The sequence below is a fragment of the Odontesthes bonariensis genome, chromosome 22 (assembly GCF_027942865.1).
Source record: "Odontesthes bonariensis isolate fOdoBon6 chromosome 22, fOdoBon6.hap1, whole genome shotgun sequence".
NCBI lineage: Eukaryota > Metazoa > Chordata > Actinopteri > Atheriniformes > Atherinopsidae > Odontesthes > Odontesthes bonariensis.
In genome coordinates this window covers 16333001-16350585 of record NC_134527.1, presented here as the reverse complement: position 1 = coordinate 16350585, position 17585 = coordinate 16333001, and the positions used below count along the sequence as shown (strand labels likewise).

The window sequence follows — 17585 nt, the reverse complement described above, 5'->3', positions numbered from 1 at the left end:
CTCTTGTCAGTATGCCACCAATTCATCATGTATTTAACTCAAGGATTAGGGTCATTACATTTTTCTTGCTCTTTTTATGATGTGTAATTGTCTAATAAGCCATGAAAAAGGGAATATTTTATGCATACGGTAGCACTTGATAGAACACTGTTGCACCACGGCTACGGGCCAAAGTTCTAAAATTCTATTACTGATAAAACTTTTATTTAACAGTAACTATGAGGCATATCAGTGCCAAATAGATATTCTACTTCACAGTCAAACATGAGTGAATGTATCATCACAATGTTTTGTTGAAATGGGTAAACACTGTTAGGATTTCTTCTTTTTTTCCCCCCTCATTAAACAGGATGTGAATGTTACAAAAACATAGATCTGTGTTCTTTTCATGTGTTAAGTAAAAGATACCCAATTTGGGCATAGTTAGGTTCGACTATAATGTCAATAGATAAAAGTTTCCTCCAGCAGTAATTGACACCACTGTGCAAAGGGAGATGATGTTCTTCCACATTAGTGGCTTCAGAGTGTCATAACATATCATAAAGCACCCTTCTAACCTTGTCAGAACTTATCATGACACCAATTACAAACAGACAGATTGCTGAGGATGTCCTTCATATTCATCTGCGAAAGATTAACACTCCCTCTGTACAGAAGCACAATCCGTGCGGCTTTCTAAAAACTCCATGGAGGCACGGAGGTTGAACAATGAGAAGAGCAGAAAATAAATTCACACCATGTCACGGTAAAGCGACAGTGACAAGGGTACTATCGTATTTGTTCAGTACAAGACAATTAACCTTACTCTATGACTTCTACTTGTACTGCTAAAATAGACTTTGTCATATAACAGAGCTCTTTTTGTGCATCTCCACCCTAACCCCCCTCCTCCCTCCCTTCTTTTCTCTCCCATCAGGTCTCCACATAATGGAGCGAGAATGAGCAGAGAGCGGCTGAAAAAAAAGCATGAACTGGAGGTTTATTGAGGTCATCTGCTTCCTGTTTATATGGGACCATATAACAGTTCAGTCTTCCCGCCAGGACCTGTTGGCTGCTGAACAACATGTCACCAAGCAATATGACTGGCTCATCTCTGACCGCGGACCTTTCCACCACTCTCGGAGCTATCTGTCCTTTGTGGAAAGATTCCGCCAAGGATTTACGACCAGATATAAAATTTATAGGTGAGTTCACTTTCAGCTTGTGTACTGATGCCACTCATGCTTTTTAGTAGAATGTCCATTTTAATGCTTTTGCTTTTTTGAGATTTTCTGCTGCAAAAAGCTGAACTGTGTATGGTTTTAACCTATTACTTTTATATTTAGACAGAGTCAGTCTCAGAGCTATAAATTCTTTATCTGTTACCAGTGAAAAGCAATAACCAAGAGTCTTATTTACTGTTGAAGTTGTTGCTTCTTCTTGTTGATTTTGACTAATTTTACAGCCTGCAAACAACAATACCTCTACTACTACTACTAATAACAATAATTACAATAATAACAATAATAATAAAGTAATAGTGCTCTATCTGTGCCTGTAAAATCTTTTCCTCTCTTTTTGGTGTGACTGGTTTATACAAACAACACTGATGGGTGCAGATCACTTTGAAAGCAGGGGCTCTTTCATTTGAAAATTTCCTGTATCAGTTTTTTTTTCACATCTAGAACACAGTGAAGAGACATTTAAAAAATTGACTTTATCTCGGAAAAAAAAGAACAAGGAAGCTTGAGATTTTGATATCCACCAAGGAATCCTGGGATTATGTATTCAGAGGTGGAATGTTTCATCGTTGACAGTCAAATTAGTTTTATTACTTCAATTCTTAACTCCTGGAGGTTTCACTTAGTTAAAAGTACAAATACTCCTTGACGAGCAAAAGCTCTACAAGAAAACTGTTATTGTAGTCTAAGTAAGAATAGTGTAGCTTGCAGACTGTACTACATAAAATCCACCTGCCCATTACTCCTTAGATCATTAAACTTATACTTAAGGCATTTGTCATATAAAAGATTGCTTTTCTAATGTATCCCTCCAGTTCACATAGGAATTGCTTCTTACTCTATTTAAACCAGCTGCCACTGACATCACAGTATTAGAGAGAGTTGTTCCACTCTTAGTTGTTAATCAATGCACAAAAAAATGCATCAAATATTTGTTTCAGTCCGAGCACATATTTTGCCCAGGTCTTGCTTTCTAAAAAGATATAGGGCCCAGTTTTTTTTTTAAGTCTAGGATAAAACACACTAAAATACTAATTCTAATAATGAGTTCTCTCTTTTTTTAAACCTTAAGCTCAATTAAAAAAAAAAAAAAAAAAAATTGCCCATTTCTTGCAATATTAACTTTTTTTATCCACTGTACTGTAAGAAAAATTCAACTTAAAAAATATGAGATGTTTAATATGTACATTTTAATTATTTTCTTCCTACCACCCTTTTCTTTCATTTCATTTTACTTTACATTACAGAACTCCTAACACAGCTGAAACACAGAGGTAGAAGTACAGAACTTGGATGGCGAAAAAAAAACACTTTCTCAGAACGATACACTCTGATTTCCTTGCATCCGCAGTCTGCTGTCTGCTGTCTCAGAATTACATAAAAACTGAAACTAAGTAATAGTGTCATTTGCCACATGGTTTGGAAGTTATTTCAGAGTTTGTTCTCTCTCCCTCCCCCTCCTCGATCTTGGTAACTTTTCACAACCCCCAGTCCCCACTGGCTTTCTTTCCTTGATACTGTCACATGAAGAGTAAACAATGCATTTGCATAATGTGTAACTTGACAGAGGAGGATGTTGCACAGAGACATGAATCTCAGAGGCAAAACTTCAGAAGCTGCTTTTCACAGACACTGTACAGCCGTCGAGGGCTTTCTATGATGCTGCAGTGATTTATAAAGAAAAAAAAGTGTGCGTTTGCTTGTCTGGTGCTGCTGGGAATATTGCTGGGCCCAGGTGGCTCGTTGTTTCTCACTTTTAGCAAACCATCAGTGGCATCAAATTCAGCCATCAGTGCTAGATATCTCTTTTCCGTGACAAGGCAGTTAAACCATGCATTAAGAGTTTGAGAATGTAGTTTTCTTACTTATTAGAAATTAAATGACAACAACAAATGATCCACACATCTGTTAAGCATCAGCAGACTAGACAAAATAGAGTGTGATAGATCCCATATATCTTTGCAGCCAGTCTGCTTTGAGAAAATTCCTTCATTGCGGTGTATCTATTAGCAGACCCAGTGAAAGACGCTTATAAGCACAGGATATGGATTTTTATTTTTTTAAAAATCATATAGAGCTTTTAAGGCAAAAGTACGATCCATTCCCAAAAAAGGTCCAATTGCATTTAGAGGACTTTTTTAAGGATTTTCATTCAAAGCTTGACCACCAGTTAATTTCGGTGATTAGCACATCTTCAGCCAGTGAGGGGGAGGAAATCATTAACATCAGCTGGTGTAGGGTTTGGTTGGAATGAAATCATACATACCCTCAGTCCTCCTTGGTAAATGATTGCCCAGCCGTGCTCTGCTCTAACAACCAATGAGGACTGAATCGCTTTGTAAATTTCCCCGGGGACTGTCTCTGCCTCAACGATTTAGTGGTGGAAAGTGGTTGAATCAGATTTGCAGAGAGACAAAGCATCCATTCCATTCGAGTTCACTTATCAAGAGAGATTACCCCGGAGGCACACCGTATGGACAATGCCAACCTGATCAGCAACAAACAAATCTGCCCCATCTTTAATAACATGGGCACGGTGCCTGTTTGAAGGATAAACACCGAATTAGAAGGTTCCAGCCTCTTGTCTTGTGCTCTGAAAAGGTCACTGTCGCCTGAAGGGGAAAGACACACCACAAGGCATCAATTATCCTCTCCCTCCAGACTTATGTCTCTTAAAGATATTTTTTGGAGTGTGCTTTGTGTAAGTAATTGCCACTGCTCTGCCTCTGCTGATTGCAATCTTCAAGCTGCATTCAATTTTTTTTCTTCAATTTTTCTTTTTTTTTTAATCATACATATAAGTGTGCATTTCCTATATGGTATTCATATGTCACAAGAAAGCCACTTTCACTCCTGGCTGCATATTGCTGTTGCATCAGACCTGATCTGAACACTGTACGAATGTGTGCTTCAGTTAGCGGTGATATTTGATGGCCTGTTTTGCTCACACTAGCATCTCTCATTCTCCTGCTTGTACTCTATTACGGGGTCGAATGTGTTTCAGATGATGCTTGTTCTGTTTGGTCTTTGTTCGTAGAGCTCTATCTCAGGTTCTTGTCTGCCTGAGCAAAAATTCAATATAAATGCAAATCTGGTAGACATTACTGCATTTTAAAGGCCTCAAATCACTATTGCACTGTAATGGAAAAAAAAGCAAGATGAGGGTTCTTATTTAGGATAAGAAATATTTATGAAAATGCATTGCTCTGATTGATCCCACTTTTAAAAAGCAATGCAGACGTCAATGAATGAAGAACTTCGATAGGCTGGTTGTTGAACCAGTGCACATCAAAACCTCCAAGTGTATTCAAGGTTCCGAACACAACCCTGAGATGAATGGTGAAATAGTAACGCTGCACAAAATTACAACCACAATGTCGACAACAAAGGAGGGCACAATTTCTGGGTTTAGATGTAAAGAAAAAGAAAGGTTAATACAAGTACGGTAGGCTGATTTTTAGACCAAGAGAGACACAAAGACTTCTTTCACACAAGACAGAGATATTGAGCCATTTCTGTGTCAGATAATTGCAATGCCATTGAATAGTGCAAGTCATTATATTTTATTAGCAGTTGAAATTGCTTGCACTTTCTATTAACAAATGACACAGCTTTAAAAAAAAAAAACACATTTTAACACCACCTGTTCCATTTTAGTATTTCTTTTAAAGCCCTAATCTAAACTGCCTCTTCTTCTGCCTCGTCTATACAAAAACCAGGAATGTTACAATCGTTTCATTTCCACAACATTTTATCTTTGCTTGCGAAATTTGTTCTTTTGAAAGGCTTAGACTTTTGAGCAGTTATCAAAAGCAGTTTTGCTCCAAAATGTGTAATAGTTACCTTGGTCTATATTGCAAAATTTTGCAGTTTCAAGATAAAGGCTCATGAAATTTTTGGACCCAAAAGTAATACATGTTAACATCTACCTTCAAAAACTGTAACATATCTGCATTTTGTATTATGTGAAACTGTGACAGGCTCAAAATTTGTAAAATTGCAAGTTGTCATGCTTCCTAAAATATTGCATGTTCCCTTTTGCAGTTTGTAACATGTCTATATTTTGCATTATTTGAAGATATTGCAGAAGTTATGGTGCACAACTATAACGTCAGTAGGTAACTATAAATAAAGTCAGTAGGTGTCTGCACATTCGACAACTGTTGAGATTCTGAGCCCTGTCTTATCAAAGATTTTTTGGTTTGTTTGGGCGATAAAAAACACAATCATGTATTTTTCTCTCTAAAACTAACCAACTGCAACTTACAGAAAAGGGAATCTTATTAACAATATGAATTTGGATCATTGGGTTATTGACACCAAAATATTGCTGAGGGAAAGTCCTTTCAAGAAGAAGCAGTGTACTGGAAATATGGGTTCCAACTCAAAGTCATCACTAAAGAACTACATTTCCACTGAAACTGTGATCATTGTCATGTCTTGATGTTTATTTTTGCATGTTTACATGTTTATGCATTTGACAGACGCTTTTATCCAAAGCGACTTACACTCATATCCAAGGTAGGCAGGTAGGTTAAGGGGATCTTGCCTAAGGACCCCTACTGGAGGTAGTTCGTTTCATGCAGGGGTGTTAGGATTTGAACCCAGGTCACCCCAATGAAAGGTGGCAATCTTACCACTACATATACCTTTAGATAATTAAAGATTTACCTTTTTTTTCTCCAGCTATGACGGTATGATACTTAGCATGACAAGTTTGGGTTTAATCTAATCCTGTGCATCTTTAACTGAACATTCCCTCCATGACATTAGTTTTTTCCTAATAACAATCAATAACCATCTGATCTGATCACAACTGCAACCTAAATTAATAATCTGCAGCTTTAATTTGCATGCGCAAACTTGTTTTACTCTCTAATTTAAACCGTTAGATAGATAGATAGATAGATAGATAGATAGATAGATAGATAGATAGATTTTATTTTCGAACATGTATAAAAAAAAATGTATTTAACTATTTGTACATACAAAATAAAGAAAAAGAGAAATTAAAAAAAAAAAAATTGAATCACATAAAGTGCTAATCCATAACAAAGCACCGCACATTGTTCGAAAAAGGAATGGGAAGAAGTACAATACTTCATCCGTTCATCTGAGATAGATCTGAATTCTTATAATTCATTCACCTTTTTTTCATTTTTGTCTTGAACATTGTCTGAGGTATGTGTTCATTGTGAATGTGTCTTTCAATCCTGCTCTGTGCCTCATCCGTTTCAAAAAAGAAACAAAAATACAAGGTGTAAGATTTGTCCGACTCAGGTCTTGCATTAGTTTGGATGAGCCATCTGTAATTGGATAGAGAGAAGGAAGGAGGATTTGATGTAGTCGGCAGATTTTCTGAGAAAGGCTGCACCGATGTTTAATTCAGCAGGCTTTAGCAAAAGGAAGAGAGGGAGAGATGCAGTCAGGAAGTAGGAAGGATGAAACAGACTGACAAAAGAGGACAGAGACATCGAGGGGTCTGGGATGCCAATAGGCAGTGAGACAGGAAGGTGCTAAAAGTGTGTGATACAGAAAATGTATGTAAGTGCAAGAGACGCAGAAAAGGGTCCAGTGAGTTCAGTATCAAAACAAGGAATGGGGAAGCGGACAGGTAAGCTGGCAGTGAGGTCACGCTCAAGGTGAGGGAGAACGCAGATGCATCGGAGTGACTCAGATGACTCACAAATACAGCATAGCTCAGCACAGCACTCTCTTTGCAAAAACAAAAAATACAACTATAGCCATGTATTATTAAAGCCTTCTCAGCATCATAGCTGTACTGAGATAAACCATGTGTTTTTCATCTGTCAAGGTATTTTCACTTGCATTCACTTTGACAAGTATTGAGGGTGCAAATAGAAAATGCCATGCTACTGAACTATTCTAATTACTCAATCTTCTTGTCTACCAATGCACAGTAGGTGATAAAAGAATTACTTATTCATTATGTATTTATTTATTAGTGGTGAGAGAGTGACAGGACAAACACTGCAGTGGATTCAGCCTTAAAGTGGAATTCTAACAGTGACAGAAACACAATTAGACTGATATTAATGGAACTTCTAATTGGTCAAAAAATGATCTAATCTTCTATCCTGTCATGATCTTAAACAAGTTACAGCCTCATGTCACTTGCTTCATTGTGTCACGCCCATGGACTCATTTTCAGTTTTTCATGTTTCAGGTTATGCTTTTGTTCAGTCCATGTTTAGTTTTTGCCTTAGTTTCCCGTCACTCTGTTCATTTAGTTCACTCACGTCACCTGTGTTTTTTCCTCAGCTGCACTCACTCCCCAATCACTCCCTGCCCTCTATTTAGTTTCCTGCCTCCCCTGTCGTCTTTGCCAGATCTTTGTTGTTTCATGTCCCATGTCAAGTTGGTTCCCATTCTAAGATTCCTGCTCCTTCCACGTTCCATGTTTTACAGTTAAGTTTTTTGAATCCGGCTTTGCCGCGCTTTTCGTTTGATACTTTGTTTTGTTTAATAAATCTACCTTTTTGTAAGTCTGCGTTCGTGTCCTACCTTCCCTCACCAAACCTGACACATTGCATTGTCAGCAAAACTAAGGAATAGTTTATTAGGCATCCTGGTCTACAGTTTTAAAAGGCAGAGTGTGTTATTTCCATTTTTACCACTAAAGTAAAACTTTCCGAAACCGTAACCATGTTTTTTTTTTTCTAACCTCAATAATAGTATTTTTAAAATTTTCAACTTTAGCTAATTACAATCAGTGGGGTTACATGGCACTGAAAGGATCGGATAATTGGCTAAATTACAATAAGACTAAGTAGTGGTGCAACGGATCATCATTGATCCGTTCGGATCAATTATTTCGGTTCGGCACACACATTATCCGCGGATTGATTTATGAAAAAAAAAATTGTGCGCATGTTCAGTCCTCACACAGCCATTATACTAGTGCTACGTCTGTTTCCATATACTCGCGCTGCCACACAAACCTGTCGCCTACCACACAGACATAACACGTAGCTGACATAGCGATAGCTAACATAAAGAAAACCCCTAACTTGCAACAAAGCGTGGTCATGGCGAGCGGAGGAACAGAAGAGCTTCAACGCCCCACGTCATTTAAATCCCCTGTTTGGGAGCATTTTGGCTTCCCTGTCAAATTTAATGAAGAAGGAAAGAGGTTGGTGGATAAAACCGTGACGGTGTGTAGGCACTGTGTCACAAGAAAGCCACACAACAGTGCAAACACATCGAGCATAGCCACGCATTTGCAGCGACATCACCCCGGTGTTTCACTGACAGGAGGGAAACCGAAAGCGGCTCAACAACCGCTCATCACCGCGGCATTTAAGCAGCCCCTTCCTTCACAATCCGACCGAGCTAAAGCGATCACAAACGCTATCGGTGTGTTTATAGGTGCAGACATGAGACATGTTGAAAAGAAGATGTTAATTGTGCACTTTAAGTTGATTTTATATATTTCAATTTAATAATTTAAAAGTGTTAATAAACAAAAAGACAAAACATGTTTATTTGTCTTGTCTATTTTATTTTATTTATTTTGCTGATCCGAAAAATGATCCGATCCGTGACTCTGATCCGAGGAACGATCCGAACCGTGAGTTTTTTGATCCGTTACACCCCTAAGATTGAGTTATTAAGTGCATGTAGACACCTTAATCGGACAAGAAATTGGATCGGATTGGATTACTCGCGATCGGATTAAGACCCCGAGATAACTCAGTTGAAAGTCAAAATAAACGTGGCTGTAGACGGTGAAGCCCGTGGTGAATTAGACTCTGCGTTCTGCGCATGCTCGAGATTTTTTCCCGGGGTCGTGAACCGGAAGTCGGAAGAGACAATATTATTGATAAATGTTGTCACCACAGTCGGAAAGAAACAAACACCGCGATGGAGAGTGCGCCGTTGTGCTTCGCGTTTGTGCAATAATCAGCTCATCACAAACAAAATGTAGAGGGACGTAGCTTAATTTTGCACTTCTTTCGCCATTTTCTCGAATACCTGAGTTTGTTGTTGTTGTTGTTGTTGGTGGTGACGCGGTCAACCGGAAGTGTCTCTATTAGCAATAGTTGAAAAGGGTACAGCGCCACCTATCGTACCGGAGTATGACATGCTTTGTGCCTATGATTCGAACCATTCACCGCCATGTATCCAAGGATAATTAGCCAATAATCCGATCCTTTCAGTGCCATGTAACCCCACTGAGTGTCACGCATAACCTTAACTAAGTAGTGAAATTGTTGTGACAGAATTCAAACACCATTTTCAAGCTTTTTTTCATATTTTACTGAGAGACTGGGCTGTGAAAATCTAAAGTTTGTATGTTTTGTCTTTACACACATGAAAAGTATCTCTTGGCAACTGCAAGTACAATTACTTTAGATACTTGGAGTTGATCTGCATTTTGTAGAGGTTTTGGGGAAATCAGCAGGAGATGGTCATGGGTGGGACTCGATGCCACTTTCCTTCTCTAACCCAGTGGTAAAAAAAAAACCCTACTGTGGGATGACTTAATTACTGGCAAGGAGGAGATGGTAATTAGTGGAGAACAGTAGGCTAGAAGAAACTGTCAGGGTTAAGTACTGACTAATTCACTGTGTGGGACGCCTGAGCCACTCTCCCTTGAGACTGAATACAACGTCACCACAAAAGCAAAAAGCTCTCAAGAGGAGATATTGGAGCAGCCATGCCTCATGTTACCATTTCTGTGATGTTGTGATTGAAGCTGTTTAATTATATTGAGTATCCCAGCTAAGAGAATCCTAAATCATTTGTAATAAAATCAGAAAGGTGTATGTGATGATAAAAGTTTTATCCCACAGGGCAGCAAACTATTGGCCATGTAATTAATTCAAAGGAAAAAGTATCAAAGTATGTGCTATTCATTAAAACTTTTCATTGCTGACTTTTTATTCCACTAATTTAAAGTAGTCCTTTGTTGAATTTCCACTGTAGCTCATGTTTCATGCTTTTACAGATACTGTCCTTCATGATAGGAATTTGAAAATGTTCTGATTAGATTGCAGAGAAGAAGGCAGAGACATTGGCAATTCAATCCCCTGCTGCTGAAACCAGCAATAGAGACATGGAACATCACTTCACTAGTGGGGAAGGAGCCCGAGCCTCTGCAGGAGGTTGAGAGATACTGGCTAGATCCTGTAGGGCTGACATTGATACACAGAAGAGGTTCTGGAACCAATCTCAGAGAGAGGGGCTGGACTTAATTTCACTATGGATTTGTCCTAGGTGAGAGGCGGACTTTTTCACAGCCCTCTTTTGTGCCCATCAAACATTGGTTGAGGAGAGGGTGGCTTCCCTGCGTCTACTGTTCGAGGAAATGGCTCTGACTATTATTTTGTCTAAAAGCAGTTCAGAGCACCCAGCCCTCTTGGTGTCTCTGGATGGGGTGCTGGGGACTCCATTGGCACCTGAGAACTCCTTTGTCCTCCAGGGGGTCTACAGTGTTCTTGTGTGCAAAAGTGAAACCTTGAAGAATACAATTGGGAGGAATAGCTTTTGTGATCCATCAGATCTGAGCTTGAGTAGTTGGACTGCACTATTGGTGTTTTTTTTCGACAACAGAGACCATGTTCTAATACGTTCTGTGTCCACGCAGTGAGTGTACCTGGCACCGGGACATCTTACATTACAGATTGATAATTGATTTTCTAATCATATTTTCAGACATGTGAACAAATGACTCATGAGTGAGGAGTGGCTCTGAGATGTCAACTTATCACCTAGTGGTAACTTTGATACGGTGGTTGGGGAGGATGTTGGACAGGCCTGATGCACCCAGACCAAGAACTTGCTTATGCCAAAACTCAGGTATGGTATTAGTTTGAGGCTAAGTAAGGAATATTTTTTAAGGTTTTCAGAATGGGGAAATGGTGCTTTGGCAACATTGTTTACAGTGAGGATGGAGCGCTGCTGACTAAGACTTAGGCCATAGTTTGGCAGTGGAAAGAATACTTTGAGGACCTTCTCAACTCAATATTGTACCAGTCTGTTGCAGTGAAGGGTTGATTTACTAATCCGCCTGCATTCCAAACCTCATCTATGGTTATGAGCTTTGGGTAGTGACCAAAAGAATGAGATCACAAATTTAAGTTAGGGGGAAATTGGGTTCCTCCAAAGGTTGGCTGGACTCACCCTTCGGGATAGTGTGCAGAGCAAAGTCAACTAGAAAGGGCTCAAAGTAGAATTGCTGTTCCTTTGCAATGAAAGGAGCCAAAGGAAGTGGTTTAGGCATCTCATTAGGATGTCCCTCTGGGAGCAGGCCTAGGGGCTGACCTAGGACCCGCTGGAGAGATTTTATCTCTTGGCTTGCTTGGGAAGGACTTGGTGTCCCCACAAAAGAGCTGCATGAAGTGGCTTGGGAGAGAGGTCTGTGAATCTCTGCTTAGAGTCTTGCCTGTGTGACTGATCCTGGATAAAATGGCAGTAAATAGATGGATGGATGGATGCTGATTACATCTTGTTTTGGGTAAGTTTTGATGGTGCTGAGGCTCTAAAAATCTATCTATTCAGCTGAATCCAATTAATACTTGTCCTGCTTGGTTTAATTGAACATACATAAGAGGATCAAGAGGGTGTCAGTCAAGCTTGGCATCCACAAACACTTCAGCATGCAGGAAAAAGCTCTAATCAAGCTAGCTGACAGAAAACACTTGTACTGTATGTTGAGCAAAACTTAATGAGACGTCTGAGAAATATCGATGAGCATAAAACACCCAGCTGATTTTCGAAAAAAAAAATATTAAAATTATATATATATATATATATATATATATATAATTATAGTAAGGGGATAGGACTGTACAACTTCAAGATTGCTTAAAGAAGCAACACAAGAGTTCCCTTTGCTTGGAACAAAAAAGACAAAGATCTCAATTTCATTGGTCACTTTTCTCGGTTCCATAAATTTGACCCACAAGTAATGTTATTCATTCATTGATTCAAAATCTATTGTACAGAGCATCCCTAAGAATAACTCGTCAGAATACTAAAGACTCTATGCCAGAATAATTACTAGGCTTTTTTCATCTGATATACTTGTAGCAAGGAAAATCTGCTATATGACACACACAAGCTGGATGAGAGTGAAATACACACTGCTATTGCCATCTCTGCACATATGGTTCTAAGAAAGTAAATTACAATGAAATGGTGACCACATTGTATATCTTACTTAAAAATGATAAAAGATCCAAATAGAAAAAACACTGCAATATAATTCATCAGTACAGCATATTTATTAATCTTCGATGATTAGCGATGTGTTATTGATTGATAAACTCAAAGTTCAGAACATTTATATACATATAATCTAACTTTAAAACAAGACAGCGCCAAAATGGAACTCATAATACAAGCTGAATACAAAAAAAGTCAGTGCACTTTCAAAATGTAAATAAAAACAGAAGCTAATGATTAGCAAATCTCACTGACCACTACTTCATTCACAATAGAACAGTGATAACATATCAAATGTTGTAAGTAAGACATTTAACTATAACATGTAAAATATTAGCTCATCTTGAATTTAATGGCAGCAACACATCTCAAAAAGTTTGGACAATGCCAAGTTTACTGTCTACTGTTCTTTTATTAACAACTGGTAATTGAGGTGGCCAGTTGTTGGACCTTTGCGAGAGGATTGTAGACCCACTCTTGTCTGATATAGGATTCCAGCTGTTCAATAGCCCCTGCCCTCCTTGATGTATTTTGCATTTCATGATGCACCAAATGTTTTCAACTGGGGAAAGGCATCTGGATCAAACATATGGAGTCTTCTACAACAAAGTAATGCTGTTGTAATAGATGTAGTATATAGTTTAGCTTTGTTTTTGTGAAGTATGCATTATATTAAAAAGAAAAAGATAATAATCTGGATGGGAGCATATAACACTCTAACATGCTTGTACCTCTCAGCACTGATGGTGTTTCCAGATGTACAAGTTGCCAGTCCCATTGGCACTACTACACTCCTACACCATCAGAGATGCAGGTTCTTCTGCTGAACACTTGCTGGACAGTCACTCATTAGTCCAGAGGATACAGCGAACATGATTTCCAAAAATAATTTTAAATGTTGATTTGTCTTGTCACAGAACAGTTTTCCACTTTGCCTCAATCCATTTTAAAAGAGTCTAAGCTGAGAGAAGACGACAGCATTTCTGAATCATGCTCACATATCGCTTTTTCTTTGCATTTTGGAGCTTTAATCATCTTTTTTTGATGGAACAGAAGACTGTATTCACTTAAAATGTGATACGCATAACAGAATCCTGAGTGCTGTCTGAAGATCATGGGCAACCAATATTGACTTTCAGCTTTGTCCCCTGCACACAGAGATGTTTCAAGATTCTCACAATCTTTGGATGATATTCTGTACTGTAGATGATAGAATTTTGTGTATATAATGGTGAGTAACATTATGGATGGCTGGAACATTATAGATCAAACGCTTGCATGGTTGTTTGTGATGGATTGAAAACCTGTGTGTGTGAGGGGGGGGGGGGGGGGGGGGGGGGTAACCTCACCTTCTAACTGATGGCAGCTGGAACAAACTCTAGTCACCCCACAACCCCGAATGTTGATAACATGAGTACAAAAATGGATGAATAGCAAAATATTTCATTTTATTAATCAAAAATATTTCTTAATTATCTTTGCAAAAATATCAATTTGAAGAATGAAATTACTCACTTCAGAAACAAATTTATGAAAACCCACATTTGCACACTTATAAATACATAACCTTGGAATATGTTCCAGTGCACAGTATACCTTTTAAAGGCTACAGAAAATGTGTCTTTTCTATCCTGCCCTTCAGTCCCACAGTCAGGCTTTGGTGCTTTCTGCGACCTGCAGAAATCTACAGAAGCTTAATCTTAGCCTGCTGCAGAAAATCTGAATCAGATCACTTTGAGCAAAATTCTACAAATGTTTGGCATGCTACCTTGATGGTGTTAGACATGTAGTATTTTAAAGTTTCTCTTAGGACTAAAAGGATTCTCATAGATCTAGAAAAAAAAAAGGCTAATGTACATGCCCACCACCTTTTTTTTCTTTTTTTTAAAATGAGCTTGAAATAAAGGTTTACATATTTTCATTTTATATATTCTTCAAAGAATATATACTAATCAAGCTATTTAATGCTAAAAGACTATGACATTTGAAAGTTATTTTCCTCTAGAAAGTGTACACAGTTGTAGCTTTAGAGATAGCACAGGAAGTTAGCCAGCTTGATATTCTCAGAAAACTTGTTTTGATGGCCACACAGAAAATGTCTGTTAAATGGGTTTAACAAGTAATGATACAGTATGTTTCTCATTTTCAGAAGTGAAGCAGTGAAGCAGCAGTGATATAAAGATCGAGGCTGAATTATGCATGCATGGTATCTACCAGTAAGAGTATAATTTCAGTGTGCAGAAGAGTTGTCTGGAAGCATACTTACAACTTAGGCTCAAGTGTCTGCAAATAGAAAACAGAAATTAAAGATTAATATGATTTAATAATCATATGATTCAGTCACTAACAATGTTAGTTTAGACTATCCACATAAATACATGCAAAATTTTCTTGAGCTATTCACACCATCACAACAAATAAAAAAGAAATGGACTTGAACCTTCCAGTCTCTCTTTTTCTCTCTTCTTTTGATCACTTAACAATCTGGTATTTTTCACTCGGCTTGAATTTCAATAGTTCACCTTTAGATTGTTGCTACTGAATTCGATTTTGAAGCAAATGTAAAAAAAAGAAATTAACTTGATCATTCTAAATATTCTTTAGTGTAATTTTCCATTTTTTTCAGTTTTGCATTTGTGTTTTATCTATATTATTTACCTTTACCACCCACATATCAAATTGTTATGCAGACATAATAAGTTATTAATAAAAGTTATTGTTCTGTTGTAAATTTACAAAGGTATATAGGCAACATTCAGTGAATCATCAAACATTTCCAACACAAAAGAGAAAAGGTTAATTGGGTTATTAAATCGCTTCACCCCACTGTCCTTAGGTCAATGCAAAGTACAGAGGCAAGCGATCGTGAGTGGAAGGCAAACTGGTGCAGAGACTGTTAAAAAAAAAGTGCAGGATGAGTGTCAAACTAGCGATCCCTTACACGGAGGTTGGTTAGAAATGGAACAGTGCAAACACAAGTGCAGAAAGGAAGACAATATGGGAATGGGAAGGCAATATAATGATTTTTATTTTTTTTTGTTAAGAAACCATGTTCCAAAGAAATGTCTAGAGCATGAACAATTAAGAAGATTAAATGAACACAGTCAACCAAAATTGACAATGAAGGTTTCAAGCACATATTTGATTTAATTTAGTTTGAAATGATGAGAATTGAACAAACAACTGAAGTTAAGAACTGGAAGTCCTCCTCTAAAGTAAAAAGTTTTAATTAATGCATTTGATAAGCTGGTTTTATTTTATTCCTCTTTAAACAAATACAGAAGACAGAAATCTTCAACGTAATGGTGTTTTATTTTGTGTATGAACAACAGTTATGGGGGCACTGAGTACACTGAGTGCAGAAACAATGGCAGTTTTTTACTTTACTATTCACAATATTTATTTTACCTTGAACATTTATTTCTTTCATTTAAATTATTTATACTTACACATTCAGGTAAAAGTAGAGGTTTGCGATTTTTTCACACAGATAGTAATTAAGTGTTTCTTAAATCATTTATATCATGTAAACATTTGAAAGTAATTGAATAATTTTCAGAGTTGGCTTTTTTTTTAAAAAAAAAAAGCAATTTAAACCAGATTCTTGAAGACTGTCCAATTATCCATATTTTTCCCTTCGTGAGATGAGACTTTCAACATATTGTGAGATTACAATTTATAGTGCCTTTCACTTGAGTGCAAGTCAGTTCCTCATCCCATTATTTGTTGCATAGGCTCTTTATAATTTTTAGTCAGTCCCTGCACAGACATTCATACCAGTTCATCATCAACAGAACTTCTCACATTACACAGTTAATTAGATTTAGACGCATGCTAATATCACTCACCCGCGCATTCACTTCTGGCTCCATGTCCCATCAAATTCTTGAGATTAAAGCGAATTAAGAGATTGTTTTTGATTAGATCCATTTTAATTTCATTGCTTCATTGCAGTCACAAAGAACACTAACAAAGCTATTATGCCAGCAATGAAAGGTAATCAAATTCCGTTTTCTGATATGCTCCAATTAAGAGTAAATGTAACTAAGATGCCTATGCAAATATAGAGTTAGAATATTTAAGGTATCCAGTTTCATTTACTGCAACAGTGGAAATCACCAGTAGAAGGTAAATTGAAAAATAACAAATTTTTAGGTCTATGCAATGTTGCCGCTTAGCATATTTTAGTGCTTCAACTTCTTAATCTCGGTGCATTTGCTATAAACAAAAACAAAAAAATCAAAAGAGATTACTGTTTCTGTTTGCACCTATCTCTACGTCTGTCTGTTGCTTAATTCTCTTTTAAAACGAAACAATAAAAAAACTTCTTCAGTAAAAAACAACTTCGACTAAATTTGGCACAAGAAATTAACCAAAAAAAAAAAAAAAAGTAAATCCATCCAACCTAATCCCCATTCTTGGAGATTAAAGAAAGCCTTTCTATTTGAATGTGGATCTTGTACTCCACGGTGACCTTGATATATGCTTTCAGCTCAATTGATTATTTTTTCTTCATCTCTCTCCTTCCTTCCTTTTCATTGCACTGACAACAATATAGTCGTTACCAGCCCAATGCCACTGTTTTACACTAATGGACTTTGCAGGAATGTTGCATGATGTCAAATCTTGAAAAGATGGACATAACGTGGATGCAGTGATAATTTGCTTGCAATCATTATAACAGACGATGGAATCAACTTCTAAACAAAGATTACCAACAGCATTAGAGCCTACAGCCAAGCTGATTAAATTGCTACCTTGAATGTCTCAGGACTATAACAGTTTGACAATGATTTTATATTTCTCAAACATATAGAGTTATTTTTCCCCTAAATGCATAAAAGAACATATCACCAAGGTACTTGATGAAAAATATACAATTATCTCTGTTGGACTGTGCAAGCTATTTTCACTACCTTTGACAGAGACTAGGGTGACACTGACAGTGAGTCTTAAGCGATTCACTTTTAACATATACCTAATTTTATCTAAACCCATTAGCTTGGAACAGTCACAAGGATATTTTTACATGGCCTCTGTGCTGGTGGTGCAGCAGAATTTCAAAATAGCGCCTCCAATTTCCCACACTGTTTACTCTGTGTTTAGAAATCCAGTCCATGCCAGTATTGAAGCGGAAATAGATAAAATGAGCACAAGAAAACAGCTCTGCTAATA

The 17585-nt window shown here is 37.5% G+C and overlaps 1 protein-coding gene across 2 annotated transcripts in view; it reads left to right on the top strand.

Annotated features, from left to right (window-relative positions):
* The window catches only part of brinp1 (bone morphogenetic protein/retinoic acid inducible neural-specific 1), a 110950-nt gene that overhangs the window by 22149 nt on the left and 71216 nt on the right, over positions 1-17585 (top strand). For both annotated transcript variants that reach the window (XM_075455998.1, XM_075455999.1), the window contains exon 2: positions 917-1184. In XM_075455998.1, coding sequence (XP_075312113.1) covers positions 967-1184 — 218 coding nt within the window. In that variant the 5' untranslated portion in view covers positions 917-966. The remainder of the gene's footprint in view (positions 1-916; positions 1185-17585) is intronic.